The 16,673-nt window shown below is 38.7% G+C and overlaps 1 protein-coding gene across 1 annotated transcript; it reads right to left on the bottom strand.

Moving 5' to 3' along the window:
- Positions 1–9,990: 9,990 nt before the first annotated feature.
- Positions 9,991–14,560, bottom strand: pth2 (parathyroid hormone 2). The gene is given in 4 exon segments (XM_030081803.1): positions 9,991–10,235; positions 12,299–12,486; positions 13,667–13,771; positions 14,489–14,560. Coding segments are annotated over 3 exon segments (480 nt in total). The 5' UTR covers position 13,771; positions 14,489–14,560; the 3' UTR covers positions 9,991–10,047.
- Between the last annotated feature and the right edge of the window lie 2,113 nt (positions 14,561–16,673).

Below are 16,673 nucleotides of genomic sequence, written 5' to 3'. Positions count from 1 at the left end.
AGGATAGCGCATCCTGCCTTTAAAGGCAATGGCACCTGGCACGCTGATTGGTGTAATTGGCGTAATGCCCAAAACACGCCTATGCATAATATAGCGGGTAGCGCAGGTGTTTTACGGATAACGGGAGGTGCGCAGGATAGCAACTTTTACGGGGGAACGCCTCTTGCGCAATGCTAAATCCCTAAATAACAGGTTTAGGGACTTTGGCGCAAGATAGGGCCCCAAATCCCTGTATGTTTCAAACCCGGAAACACTTTAAGGCAGATGAACTGATGAAGCCCCTTGGATAAGAGGCGAAACGTCTTCCTAAGACAAATACAAGTCCAGTTGCCTACGATGAAATTTGCCCAAAGAGAACGATGACCTGGATAAATGAGAATATCCATAGACACATCACTTAACAATGTTATGACATTAACACCAACACTGAGATAACCAAGACATTTTTATGTAGATATGTCCTGTATTTAAAGGCCCCATGGCATGAAAAATGCAGATTTCGTTGTTTTTGTGTGATAGGGAAGGTCTCAGGGCCACATAAATACTGTCCCATGCATTAAACCTGAGATAAATGGTGAAGTGCACACAGCCCGTTCTTTGAAACTCTCCCTGTAAAACGAGTGGATTGCACTTCCACCTCTTTATGATGTCATAAAGAGGCGGAAGAAGCGAGCCAGCCTGCCTCCGCTCCCCAGGCAACAAGCTAACAAGTTAGCGACATGCTGAAGAAATGTTGCTGCATCACAGACGGATGCAAGGAGACTCATGTTTCACTGCACACTCTTCAAAAAGAAACCCACATTACAGACCAGTGGCTGATGGTCATTTTTTCCCGGGTCCCGCAGGATTTTAGTCCAAATTTGTTTGTCTGTTCAGCTCCAACTGTTTTATCAACCCGACACAATACAATGCCGGTTTCGCGAAGAAACTATTGGAAATGGACACTGCTGTCCCCACACTGTCAACGTCAACTCCGCAACCGGCACGTGATTTTTTTTCTCTGTCTCATCAAGACGGTAACATCCTGTAACAAATGGATTTGAGGTGGTTTGGTGTCTCCTGCCGTCTGTGGTTCGGGATCTGAGTCGGGCTCAAACATGTACGGTCAGCTAACTTTTTCATAATCTTTACATAGTGGCAATTTGGTCATAATTTCAGAAGCTGGTATTTTTTTATTTGCACCTAAAACCTGATTGTGCTTAGGTTTGATACATGCTAAAATGTTTATTAATTTAGAAGTTAGAAACATGTTAGTCATTTACAAAATTTGGCTGAGAGCAAGTGTTAATTGCAAGCCCTGTCATAACATTAAAAGATACTTATTGGTGTTTATGCAAACCAGGCTTTCTAGTGAAATCACAGAGTAGACACATAACCTTACCTGATATAAAATGGGCACCGCATACGCGAGCATTTTGATTGTGTCCTCAGTCCAGTCTGCACGAAGCTACATGACAGCTTGAAGCCACAGCCGCCTTCGGTTGCAAAATTGTGAATATTGTGTCACTGTCCAAATACTTACACCCAGTGTATAACCAGTCTGTAACTGTTGTGTGTAAGCAATGTAATTCCACTTCTGAAACTTTATTACTGTACTGGCTGTGTTTACATCTTAATTTATTGATGACAGCTTTTGATCATTTCTTGTCTGAGTTTTATGTGAAAGCTAAATATGAATCAGTTTAGAAAGTTCCACAATTTTTCACAGCACATGAAAATATACCCACATTTTCATGATGATTTCACAAAGTCCACTTGTTTTCTTTTTAACTGTAAAAGGGATATAAAAATGTTGATGATGTAAAGGAGTTTTCTCTTTAGCTGTAGGTCACATTAGGCCTCGTTGAGCTGTATTGATAAGATGTACTGTCAATGAGTACGTTTACATGAACACCATATTCCGGTATTATTCGGAATATTCGCAATATTCCGGTTGCGCACGTGTCATGTAAACACACTCTGAACCTGATTAAGGTCATATTCTGGTTGGGGAGAACTCTGAATAAGACCCCTGGCATATGCCTGTTTTAACCAGAAAATTGAGGCATGTAAACAGCTTAGTCGGAAAATGCTCTGAACCGGAATATTCAGTCACGTCTGAGCATGCTTGATTCGCAAGGAATTCTGGGACGTCTTTGTTGCTATGGTTACTGCAAGCGGGGAAAACCATAGACATAACATACTGTACATATGTTATGTCTATGGGGAAAACGACATGGCGCACACTACAGCATGGCGAAAAGCAGCAAGAGCCAAGAGTCTGCAGTCTGGCTTCAGCTGATCAAAGACTTAAATATCATGGAGGATATCGATGGGAGAAAAAACAGAAATAGCGACGAAGAGAGAAGAAGAAGAAGAAGACTTCTTCTTCTGTATTTCCGGCAGACCAGACGGCTATACGCGTACTGCTGCCCCCCGCGGCTGAGTGTCGCATTATGTAAGAGAGTGGAATACGCCGAAACACGGGGGCATGCCAAGTAACTAACATGTAAACGGAATATTCCAGTTGCCGCAGCGCAGTTACCTTAACCGGAATATTGTCCTGAACCGGAATATGGTGTGCATGTAAATGTAGTCACTGTGCCTCCAAGGCTGCAGATTTAGTGCACTTTTGCAGATTTAGTGAGACAAGACCAGACAGATTGACATCTTTCACGAACACAGATCTGCTGACCTCTAGCTTACTTTGGTCTCCTTTAAAATAAGGCATGCCAGTGAGCAACCATCAGAATTGGTGTGGTACTACACAGTGTTGGCACGTCTCACTTGTCTCCTGAGATCTCCTTCACTTTGAGAGTTGACCAAAATTTCACTCTTTTCCATCACAACTGGCTCACAACGATTCCAAGGAAACTACTGTAGATTTGTAGATTTATTTATTTTTTAAAAGAAATGGGACAGTACATGTTAATGCACATATAAATGTAAACACGTGAGATTGTAGCCGTGCGGCTAATTTCCATCTCTAGTCCCATTGGCAGGTTGGTGTTGTACATAACGCTCATACACAATAGAATAAAAAGAAACAAAACAAAACAAAACAAACAACATAGTTGATCATAAAACATACAGGCCAAGGCTCAGGGGACCATGCGCATTTCACCACTGCTTAAACACTAAATTATATGTCGAGGGGCTGATAAAAGTGCAGTGCTAAAGTGTAAAGTGCATTATTATATTGCAAATTGCCCAGTGAATATAAAGTGCTATTTTGATTGTCCAGTACTCAATTGCATATTACAATAATTTAATACCAACAATGGTAATTTGTGATACCTAGAGTACCTAGTTGTATAGAAATATAAAGTGCTTGTTGCATTGCACATTGCCCTACTGCCTAATAAGTGAGAATTGGACACAACTCGAACCACATTCCATCCAAAAAGCGGGCTGATTTAATGATGGATGAAACAGAAGCTCTATGGGTACAGATAAATCTACCACACTTAAAACCTATATTAATTGGCTGCTGCTATAGGCCACCCAGTGCAAATACGAAGTATCTGGATGACATCTGTGAAATGTTAGATAATGCAGCTGATTCTAATAATGAGATCTATTTTCTCGGAGATTTGAATATAGATGCATTAAATAAAAACTGCCCCATGCTGAACAGAATTCTGTCTGTTGCAAAAATATGTAACCTGACTCAGGCAGTGACATCAGCAACCAGAACATCTAGGAATAAATTTGGTGATAGAACAGCAACATGCATTGATCACATTTATGTTAACAGACCGGAGTACTGTTCAAAACCTATATCAGTTCCACTGGGTTGCAGTGACCATAACCTAGTTGCAATTGTGCGAAAAGCTAATGTACCTAAAGCTGGTTCCAGAATTAATTATAGAAGGTCTTATAAATGGTTTAATCAGGCATTATTTGAGGAAGAGGTCAAGAGTGTGAAATGGTTGGATGTGTGCAGAGAAGAAAATCCAGAAAAAGCACTGTGTGTATTCATGAAGTTATATATGGAGATAGCTGATAAACATGCTCCAATGAAAAAATGGACTGCTCGGTCAAATAGTGCACCCTGGCTGGATGATGAATTGAGGGGATTAATGGCCCAGCGTTATGAAGCCAAAAAAACTGCAGATAGAACAGGTTTAATGTCTGATAGACAATATTATTGTAAACTAAGAAATGCTGTGACGAAATTGAATAATAATAAAAAAAGGGAATATTATAGGCTTAAAATAAATGATGCTAAAAATGATGGAAAGAAGCTATGGAGAACGCTGAATAACATAATAGGGAGGACTTCAAACATGAGGGCCTCTTTTATTGAGAAAGACGGTACATTTATTACAAAGCCATATGATATTGCAAATTATTTTAATAATTATTTCATAAGTAAGGTGGATAAATTAAGGAATGCCATGTGTAGTATAAATGACAATGTAGCACACAACATTATTAAAGATGGTATCATTAAGGAAAAGCAGTGCAGGTTTGTATTTCAGCAGGTAGGGGAAGAAAACATTGAAAGATTGCTGATGCATCTGTCTGATGATAAACCTCCTGGTACAGACAATCTTGACTGTAAAATACTCAGAATTTCAGCTAAACATGTATCCAAGCCATTATGTCATATATTCAATAAATGTCTAGAGCAGGGTGTGTGCCCGGATATTTGGAAAGAAGCTAAGGTTATTCCACTGCCTAAGGATAAAAGATCCACCTTTGATGGTCCTAACAGTTGACCTATAAGCCTCCTTCCAGTACTAAGTAAAATCTTAGAAAAAATTGTATACATTCAAATTCAGGAATATATGTCAAGTAATGGTCTGATCACAAGTTACCAACATGCATATAGAGCTGGGCACTCCACAAGCACTGCATTAGCACAAATAACGGATGACTGGCTAAAGAACATGGATGGTGGAAGGCTTGTAGGGGCAGTATTGTTAGACTTCAGCGCTGCTTTTGATGTTATTGATCACTGTTTGTTGCTGAGAAAACTCAAAAGCTATGGTTTTAGCTCAGTTGCTCTTTCCTGGATGGAGAGTTACCTGTCTAGGAGAAAGCAGAGAGTTTTTTTCAATGGAAGCTTTTCTGATAGCAGGGAGCTACAGTGTGGGGTTCCTCAAGGAAGGTCCCCCTAGGCCCTCTTTTATTTACCATATTCACAAACGATCTACCATTAATATCAAATAAATCTAGTTTGGTCATGTATGCAGATGATTCCACTATGTACAGTGCCGCATCTACTCTTAAAGAGCTAAATGATACATTAAACATTGAACTTAAGGCAGTAGCTGACTGGGTCGCCAAGAACAAACTAGTGCTGAACATATCTAAAACAAAATGTATGGTATTAGGATCCAGACATATGCTGGACAGTGATCCTCAATTGAGCCTGTCACTTGCCGGAAAGCAAGTGGAACAGGTAAGAGAAGCTAAGCTGCTTGGCATCACATTAGACCCTAAACTAAATTGGACAAAACACATAGATAACATAGTGACAAAAATGGGAAGGAGCATTGCTATGACTAGAAAATGCTCAAAGTACATACAGCAAAATACTATGAAAGAAGTGACACAAGCTCTAGTCTTGTCACACCTTGAGTACTGCCCTGTCATTTGGTCATCTGCTTCAAAGAAAAACATACAAAAATTGCAAATAGCTCAAAACAAGGCGGCAAGATTAGTTCTCCAATGCTCTAAAAGAACACATGTTACTGAAATGCACAGAAATCTCTCATGGCTTCCTGTTGAGAAGCGAATACATTCTCGTATTCTCACTTTTTTCCGAAATGTGTTAATTGACAAGAAACCACAGCACTTCTATGACCAAGTTGAATACTCACGCGAGATACATAACCACATGACAAGACAAGCCAGTTCAGGTTATATTGAACCACCTAAACCAAGAACAGAGCTACTTAAATCTACTGTTATCTATCGAGCTATAACAGGATGGAACTCATTGTCTAATCACACAAAGAATATTAGCACAAAATTTAGCTTCAAGAAAAACTTGAAACAACACTTGATGCAAATAAGCCTGTACTAATCCCCAGAGGTGATTTTGGTGTATTTCAAACAGATTCTGTCTTATTTACTGTAGCATCTTTTTCTTTAATTATTTAGAAGACGGGTGATTGCTGAATCGTTAAATGATGGTTTATGTAATGTTTTTATTCTTGTGATGGACCCCAGGAAGACTAGCTTTTGTCTTGACAAAAGCTAATGGGGATCCTAATAAACAATAAACAATAAACATATTGCAGTAAATTAATATATACCAACAATGGTAATTTTATGATACTGAGAGTACCCAATTGTGTGAGAATATAAAGTGCATGTTGCATTGCACATTGCCCTAGTACCTAGAAAAATAAATAAAGATATAATAAATAGAGAAAAAAAATTAATAAGGAAGAGTAAAGTAATAATAATGTATGTATTCAGTAAAAATTGTGGATGGAACCCTTGACAATTTAGATAACATTAAACAATACACAAGTTTAGGCATGGTTGTGGCAACAGTGTTGTTCTTCCAGTAGCCAAGCTTTAAGCTGTTTGGTAAAAGAGGTCAGAGTCGGGAGTTCGCGTATCGTGCTTGGAATTGAATTCCAGGTGTGAGATGCACGAACAGAAAAAGTGGCTTGACTACGGGCACTTTTTCTAAAAGAACTACACAGTCACCTCTGGAACCAGCTCTGGTTGATCTGTTTGAGTTTTTATCACAAATTCTTGTAGTGGAGGTGGTGCTTGGTCATGGAAGATTTTATACATCAAGATAGCATCGGTGTGTTTAACAGTGTTTAAAAGTTTATTTGTCATTACACAATAGGTTGAATAATGAAATTAAAGTGTGATTCCCTCTTGACTGATTAATTGATTGATTGTGTAGAAAATAGAATTATTAAGCCTGGAGGAGTTCAGATGGTGCATTTAGTAGTCTCACCACTGCAGCGGCAAAGGAGAGGGAGACGGCGTGGCAGAACACTGCTGCTCGGGTCAGTGCGTAAGTTTAAATGTCGTCCGTTGCAATCACAATAATAGAGAGTTTAAGCAAAGGCGGATTGTGTGGCGGCTACGGCAACCGGAAATGGCTCTCTCGCGACGCTCTTGCCGTAGCTTTCAAATCCACAGTAGTCATTAAGCAAACTACAGCAACAGTGGCAGCTTTTTCCTCAGCGTTAACGCTGTGCAGTTTTATTAATTAAAAGTGTTACACTCATAGTGAGTGCTTTCAAGTTTTTTTGCTATTCAAATGTATTGTCATTATGCCAAGTGCAGGTAGAGAGCAAAACAGAAAGAAGTGTGCATTTTGGACAATAATTGAAAGATTTAAATAATAATAATATATTAATAATAATAATAATTAATTAATGACAATTAAACACACATCTGATTGGAGTGTGAAGGGATAGTTCGGTGCGTGACCTGCATGACGTGCAAGAATACATTTCAGAAATACGAGGAAAACTATTTAACTGACACGCCTATAATCACGCGTTGTAGCGACTACGTGAGAATGATCCTTTCGCTGTTGTAGATCAGGATCAGGCTACTACGGCAGACAACGTCGGCACAATGGCTGAAGTCTTGATCCGATCCATTTCCGGTTGCCGTAGCCGCCGCACAATCCGCCGTTGCTTAAACTCCCTAGTATTACTGGGGAAAACTGCTTGAATGGTAGCCTATTAATTTATTTCATTTAGGTGCAATCCCGCGGCGGAGGAGCGCACTTGGCAGCAGTTTAAGATGAAATATAAAAACATTGTTCAAACAGGTAAGACCCCAGCATAAACATCTATGCGCGGTCTTATCTCCCGACGAATATTTAATTCTCTGTGCAGTAACACTGCCTTTTCATCCACGGGATCGTTGTCGAAAGGACATGCCATGTTCGTGAAAAAAAGTCGCCACCTAACTGCTAATGGACTTCTAATAAAGGCCTACTCACTGTTTTTAAATTTTTTTTTTTTTTTAAATAAGAGACGGCAGAACTAATACGCCATGCCAAAACTCGCCTGCTGACTGAATGAATGAGGAAGTTAAGTACCGTGTGTGGCTGAAAGAGGAAATGAACCAACCAACCCAACCAGGTTAGTTTCATGGAGTCTGTTACTGCGGTAACTGACCGAGAGCTTAAGTTACCTCCCTCTGTGAAACAGGCTAGAGTTACCCCTCTTTCTCTGCTTTGAGTTACCTCCCTTTGAGAAACGGAAAACTCAGAGTTTCCCTCATTTCAGGGTTAACAGACTCCGAGTTTTCACTAAACCTGCTTTGTGAAACGGACCCCTGCTACAATGTTTTCAAAAACAGTTTAAACTTAACTGTTGAACATCAACTCTAAACTCTAAAAATAACAGCTCTCAATGAGCCAAACCTATAGGTCTAAATAGTTTAAGAGCCTTATTGCCCCATTTGTAGGAACTCTGTTCAGTGCAGTATCATCTTTTCTCTCTCCTGTGGGCGCCGTTCTTCCATTACCTTGTTGTTGTGTTGTCTTGTGTTGTGAATGTGCGAGCTGGTGACGTCTGGCCGGGCGTCGCATATAAATTAACATCACAACTCCATTTATTTATTTTAGTTATATTTTTCTCATTTTATACGGAAAAATGCAGGGATTGTGAAATCAAGCGAGACGCGTATATTTCGCAAAATATGCGAAATATGCGGGGATTATGCACCCTTTTGGAAAATAATTGACCCCCGCATAATCAGCGACATTTGGGTGATTTATGCAGGAATTCATGCCATCGCATAATCGCGTTTTTCTGGAGGGTCTATAATAACCTCTCCATAGAGACAGACTAATGGACATTTCAGTATGTGGATAACTTTTTTATCTTCCACCCTAGTTCAGGATGCAGGTATAACCACCACTAGGTGAACTAGTGATTGCCTTGGGTGACTTGGATGCTTTACAAAATGATGGAGTGATGGCAGGTTCGGCTCTTACTGAGCCACACAGCAAGTGAACACTGGAAGATCCATACCACTGTGCATAGTATGCGCTAGTAACCTTTCCACATTGATCACCTAAATGTTTTAGTTGTTGAAATTTTAGTGGTTCGAAGAAAACCGAGGAACTTGAAAGGGATGGACTGGACTGTTTGCATACTCGCACGAGCCAACACACATTTTAGCACTGTATCAATACACTTCCAACACATAGTATTATCTTTGCCTTCCTATATCACACAACACATGCATTAAGTCTGAATATGTAATCTTCAGTTCACCTCACTAGATACACACTGATTTTGGTTTACTGTTTACCACTAAGCTAGTTCCATGGTGATTTTACTGTATTATTATGTTTACCCGCAAAACAGGGAGGGGATGTTTTCCATGCAGTGCTCGAGCCTGCTGCTAGACCTCCCTCGAAGTGACAGTCAGCGTCTTGCTGATGATCACTAAAGCCTTATGTGGCGTCTTGCCACCAGGTGAAGACGGACTCTGGCAACAGCCAAGGACAGACGTCTGATATGTGTACATATATAATCATTCACTAAAAACACGCTTACATGCTTTTGGCTGATGTAAAATATACAGTAGGATGATTATGCACTTCTGTCAATATCTGATTAATTTAGTTAGTCAAGACAAATGCAAGCCACACTGCTACAAAACATTTGCAGCTTTATTACATAACTGAATAACATAATATCTTTTCAACCTCATTAATTTAGTGTCATTTTAACATTTTACCATGTATTCGACAAACACGTTTCTGAGTGACTGAGTTGCACTTTTGGGGATATCAGTCAGGATTGTTGGTGTTTTGATCTGTATTTATATGTTTTACTAGAGTCTACACATTGGAAACATGAAAAGTTGTCTCAGTGTAAGTTACAGGATATTTATTACCACTAGCTATTGACTGTCAGGACAGTAGCTAGTGGTAATTAATTTCATGTGATAATTAATTTTATGTTCTTATCATTTATCAGTTTAACAAGTAACACGCTTTGCCATAAAAACCCACTGTATTCCTTTGAAATGCTTATTGGCTGAAGTAGTAGCGAAGTAAGTGGTTTGATATTCTACTAAAAAGGGTTATAAAGACTGTACATGTTGTTATCACTAAGAATTAACCACTAGTAGTTTCTGCATGTAGGAGTTGAGCCACTTCTGTCTCTCCATGGCAGTGAGGAGTTTACTCTTCTCTCTGAAGGCGGCATCATCAGCCACCACCATGTTCCTCTTCACCATGCGTGTTCCATGAAACCATTCAGCTGGCCACACTGTCTCCAAGCTGGAACACACAAACACTTAGAAATCACTTGAGTCTTAGTTAGGACCATGAAAGATGGACTTTACAACAATGTGGCAGAAATGTCCAATGAGTGTAATATATCCCCAGTGAAGACCTTGTAACTCTGATGTTGGTGTTTTTTTTTTTTCCATTTTCACTTTACACTGTCTGTGGTCTATTAGTCTGAACAAATGTATGGTTCTTTATCATATGAAACCATTTAAAATATAATTGTACAATTTCACAAACACATTGCTCTCAGTGGAAAAAAAGTCGTTCACTCATCTGAAGCAGTGGTTCTCAAATGGGGGTCCACGTACCCCTAGGAGTATGTTGGAGTACTGCAAGGGGCACATAAGGTGTTTTTTTTTTTTTTTTTTTAAATGTTGATTTAAAGAAATAGAAATCATGCATAATTCCTAGAATAATTGGCTTATGCTATAATAAGGTTGATAAGAAAATGTAAATGTAAGTTTGATAAACCACATTTTATATTCAGTTTTCCCTCTGGGTTTCCTGAAAATGTCAAATGTGTTTGTTTGTGGTTAAAATTTGCTGCTGTGGTCATAAAGCAAGGACGTTTGTTCACCATGACTGGTAAGCCAAGAAAAAAATCAAGAAAATGCATTAATGGTTGAAATGTAGCAGCGATACAGCTGAAAACAAGGAAGCAGAAGTGAAAAACATGCAAAAACATAAGCAAAATATCCTCAATATCAGGTTGTTGTTTCACACACTGATTGCACTGGGTTGGACCTGCTTTATTTAGGCTTTTTTTCTAACTTTTTTTCTTTTTTTCTTTTTTTTTTGCATGGGTCAGGGGGTACTTAGCTGAAAAAAATATTTTGAAGTGGATACATTATTGAAATAAGTTTGAGAACTGCTCTAAAGGACCATACCAGTGATTCTGAATGCATATGTACAATTTATCAACATTTTACATATCAACAAACTTTTTTTGAAATCATGTTGGGAAATAATTTTTATTTAACACACCGGCTAACAAAGTCGTCACTATTCACGAAACCACAGAATTGATCATTTGGTATGTAAAGCAAGTGTTTTCCTGGAGGCTACTTCTGGCATTTTCACATAAAATAGCAGGTAAACACAGGTGGTACTAATGAGTCTTAATGTCATTAGCAACGCTTGTGTTTACCCTGCTGTTCATGTCAAAATGGCTTCTGTGAATGGTCTGTTATAGAGGTTAATAATGCCAATTTTGCAGTGGCTGTCCCTGGTGACAGTGGGAGTCTGCCCATTCAATACTCTACTCTGAGGCAATATAAAGAGGATGATCCCTGTCATTTTGGGTGACTTCATGTCCCTACCTCTAGTGCCATCACTAGGCCAAACATTTGACTTGCACACATGTCTCTAAATATAATGGACAGATTGCAAGTGGTTTGCTGAGCATAGTCAAGGAATTAACTCAGTTCATTTTAAAGGAACCACCACCTTTCCATTAGTGCCACCCTCAAACCTGGCCATGTCTATTTCAAAGATGATTTACCAAAGTAGGTGCTTGTCCCACCTATGGTATAAGATCATTTGTAAGCATTAAACCAGTCATAATAGGTTGACTTACCGTGTCTTAAGGCAACTATTTGACTAGCTAAATGTTCATCTTCTTGGTCATGTTTTGTCAAACAGAAGAAATTGCCAAATTTAGCTCTGCTCTTGGTAACATCACAGCTCTTAACAGCCGCTGACATCTTTGTTTATATCTCTGAAGTGAGGGCATCATCAGAGAATTTGTCAGCCAGCCAATCAGATATCTTGCACAGTTTCCTGAGGTCTGGAGCTGTTCTCATTCCCAGGAGCAGTTCCAGGCCTCAGGAATTGCTGTGTAATTTAAAAATGTGGGCATAGCGATTCACAAGGGCTGATATAGGCTGGTTACCTAGAGAGAGAACCTAGTCATTGTTGACAACTTCACGATCTTTCCTCTAGCACCATCCTCAGGCCAGTCCTCCCATTACTTGCGTCCCCCCTTCATTCACCAAGCCAGCAGGACACCAGTGGTGCAGGATGTGACATGTGATGTGTAAGCAGTTGTAGAAGCCTTTCCTTCACTGCGCAGTTACCTTGTCTCAGCCTCCTCTGGCACTGAAAGCCATGCCTCCCTCATCAGTCTTGCTTTATTATTGGCTGCTGGTCCAAGGCTGGGCTCTGACATCATTTGGATGCTCCAATCACGGAGAGAGATGGATGGGAAGAGAATGTTCCAGCCATCCTGTTTTGGCTCGACTGAGCTGCTAGGACCTCTTGAATAAGATAAGATAAAACTTGAATGACCTTTTGATTGTTGGAGCAGCAAACAACAACAGTACACAACACACAAACACATGTACATTGTGTTTGTATAAACAGGTCTGCAGAAAGCCGTACATTGAATAAAAAGTGTGGATATTTATTGATGTGTTGTTAAATAAAAAAAGTTTGCTGTCCAATTACTTACTCCCTCTATATAATTGTAAATAACTGAACTGATAATTGTGGCTGACTGAAGGCCAAAAGTTAGTTTGTCTAGTGAACTAATACTGAATAACTCAGGATAATTATGACCAAACCGAGGAGTAAGCCTACATTCCAATGTGCCCCCGCTTCCCTTTAAAAAGTCCTGTGGACTTTTAACATGAGAAACCTTGAACAATGTGACAGAACCTCTAGATGCAATTCACTTTCATTCAACTTTATCGATATCAAACTGATTTTCTGAGATGACAAAGTGTAGCAACGCAATCCAAGGAGGATTATGCATCTTTTTCATTTTTGCTTCGCCTCAATAAAAAAAAAAGACCTCAGAAATCCTTTATCTCTATTCTTTTGTTAGCATTTTCAAAATGATCAAATCAAAAAATCAACTGTGTATGGGAGAAATCAACAGGGTTTTCTTAATTCCTTCAAAAAAACTCATGGCATTTGAACACATGTTTGCATATGAAAAAAAAAAGTTGTGTATGACAAAAAAAAATTTGTTTCGTTTTTTTTTTTTTTTTTTTTTTAAATGTAATTATTATTTATAGAAGTGCCTTCAAATCAGGTTGTTTCTTCCTGGCACAAGGCTACTGTGTGGACGTTTCCTGCAGATGCTATCAATTCAAATAGGAAAATAAAAACGAGCCATTTAATTTCCTCAAAAAATGACTTGTTTTCTTTGTGGCATAATCTGCTTTGTTTGTGTTTGTTTATATGCCAAGTGTAATTTTTTTTTTAGCTTTGTTTTTTTTGCCAGATTATGGAAATAATTGTCAGCCCAGTAGAGCACTGGAGCAATGTCCAGGAAACTACACACCAATATTCTGTCAAAGTTCAGTTTTGCCTTAGGTCACTTACTCAGATATTGAACCAGACAGCCACTTTGGAATTTAGCTACATTGTCTGTCACAACCTTTGTGCAATGTTAGTGGTAGCTTGTGAGCTATTCAGTCAGTGAGTTAGTACCTGAATGGCAGTCGAGGTTGAGGGAAGCCAGACGTCATTAGAGTCACACCCAGAATGCACAGCAGCAGGAAAGGAGCACGATGAAAAACAGGCAGCCCTGACATCCTGAAAGCATACAGATGCAACCCTGGTTTATTTAAACTGAAATATGACAACAGTACTAGCATATCATGCTTTTTTTAATGATACAAGTCACAACATATACTACTTGCCTCTGGAAACAAAATTTTGCAGTTTTTAGCAATTTAGCAATTTTATAGATGGATGGATGGATGGATGGGTAGATAGATTTGTGTCTTTGAATCCCAATACAGTCTTTGAAAAGCTTTCTTCAACACTTGATGCTCAAAGATGAGTGAAAAAATGAGTCCAGGCTCTAACCTTTAGGTTACACTGAACTTATTTTTTTCTCTATCATCTAATCTCTAACATAAAGGTTTGAAACTTAAATCTGCATTCTTAATAGCAACGTTTATATACAGCAGATTTTTTTTTTTAATTTGTTGTGTTATTATCATTATTATTATTGTTGTTGTTGTTGTTGTTGTTGTTTTAGATTTGTAGCACAGCAGAAGCTTTCGTGGTGCTGTAAAGAACCCTTGTCGAAAAGTTGTCAATAGCAGCATGGTCTAATATTTCTACAACTGTGGAATCTCTGTTGGACTGTAAAGAACCATTTAAGAACTCACAAAATTAAAGAAACTTTACAACATATGATTGACAGAACAGCCATCCATACAAGCAGGAATGGCACCAACCACACATATGAAATGTAAAAAACATGGTAAAGGTATAAATTAATGAAAAAATAAAAACCAACACCCAACACAACTGATGATTGTCCTCTTTGCGTAGTAAAAGCTCAGCTGCAGCAAACTTTCTTATGTTGTCAGAGGAAACAAAGTGGCCATGGTCAGCATTCATCAAAATATCTCCAGTTCTTTGAATACACAAGTACTTCCTGTGACTGCATTCTTAATAAGTCAAGTTGTGCATTACTAAACTTGAATGCTTTTTCAACTAAATTTTCTGTACAGGCAGAGGAAATTTATTTTAAAGATGCAAGTCCACCTCAGTTTGACTGATTTCTTACCTGCTCATTAGGTGAATCTGTCTTTTTGTGAAGAGTTGGTACCAGCAAGGTCAGACTATAAAGGTCAAAGGTCAACCTTTCACCCAGGTGAGAGAAATGTAGGATTGAAAGCTCTTCTCACTCTTAGCCACTGTCTGTTGCCGGCTGTCGCAGTTTCTCTCATACATCTACTTCTATCTAGAATTATTTCAAAATAATACAAAGGAGAAGTTCAGATCAAAACCTTAAGATTTCTGTTCGTATTATCCCCTGTTTGGATTGCTCGCTGCTGCCTCCAGAGTCTCTGTTTGGGTTCTACGGTCCCCCAGCCTTTTGTCATACATACTTATATACCTTTGGCCGACCTTTGTAAGCTTTAAACCTCCTTCTGTTCTCTATCTCTCACACACACACACACATGCACACACATCACCAGATCAAACCAACACTGAGTCCTTGGTGCAAAGCTGTGTGAGGATGATGCTAGCGGAAGTCCTGTTACCTTGTTAGTGTCCCATTACAAAGACACTTCCTGCTGCTCTTGTGGAGAGGCGAGGATCTTATTACTGAGAATCATTACAGTACTGGTATGAGTGTGTGTATGTGTAGTCATACACATCTGTGGCAGATTCAACCAAAATACAGTGCATTGCTCCAATGTTGACTCACGTTTATCCAAAAATCTCAACATCAGAGATGCTCTTTGCTTAATAACAGTTAAAAAAAATAATGAATGAATGAATGAACAATTTAATGCTTGCAAATATTTTGTCAGAATAGGTCTTACACTTGCAATTAATGTAAAATTAAGGAAGGGCAGGCAGGCTAATTGATATCTTTCATCTTTCCATTTTATTCCCATCATCCTTTGCCATGGGATCCTGAGCCTTCTCTGGTCTAGAACCTACCGTCATGACTTTGATTTTGATGATATGATATTTGACCTAATGTGTGATGGAAAGGTTAGTTTTATGAATTGTTCAGCCTTAACAAGACCATTGTGTTTCCAAGATCACGGTAATGCCAGAAGAAGCCAAGGAACAGAAGCCAAGGAACAGAGTCGACATGATAACTCTGTAGTCAAGCTGTATTCATACAGCATATATAGTACGTAAGGAAGGACAGTGTAGGGTAAAACAATAACATAAATAAGTAGTGCAAAACTGTCATAAAAGATTACTGATATAAGTTTTTGAAGGTTAATACTATGTCTACGCTCTACTGATATTTAACATCTTCAAACCTAACCTTTTTCACTCCAAACAAATCCCCAAAATAACAATGATCCAGCGTTTCCAGGTATCCTGTTGGGGGTGCCGAAAAATCGGGGAATTTTTCATTTCACCATTATTGAAATTATATGACTAATGACTAATAATAACAAAATCTTATGAGACCGGGATTCCAGAGGCTACATCTTATCAAGTACAGGTCCAGGGCTGATGTGTATCATTTTGGGGGACCTTGACACCAAAACATTTTAGAGCCACTGATTTGGACCATCATGAGACACAGACTTTCAATTGAAAGCCAAATACATTTCTTTTATGTGGGTTAATAGATCCCTAAATGACCTTTCCACGTTTGTGTGTTTTTTGCAAATGAATACTAATTGAAATTTCATATCATTTTCATTTCATTTTTATTATACAGGAACAGAATAAAAAGTAACATTACAAATGTTACAGTTACAACTGGCCTGACTCAGTTAGAAACAGTCTAACAACAGGTTACTGTTTTCAACTTAAAATGATTCTCCATGTGGTTGCCTTTGGGACTGGGATTTACTTAATTCAAAATCAGTAGAGAACTGTGGTTGTACTTAGATCTTCTCAGTGGCCAACCATAGACCATACCAATGGTATGAGGCCATGCAATTGTTAGAAAAACGTTCCATGCCTTTAAAAAAAAAAATCTCCTTTCACCGTTTGAGAT

Source organism: Myripristis murdjan, chromosome 22 (assembly GCF_902150065.1).
Source record: "Myripristis murdjan chromosome 22, fMyrMur1.1, whole genome shotgun sequence".
Lineage (NCBI taxonomy): Eukaryota > Metazoa > Chordata > Actinopteri > Holocentriformes > Holocentridae > Myripristis > Myripristis murdjan.
The sequence above is the reverse complement of the archived record's forward strand: the minus strand, read 5'-3'. Positions and strand labels throughout refer to the sequence as shown.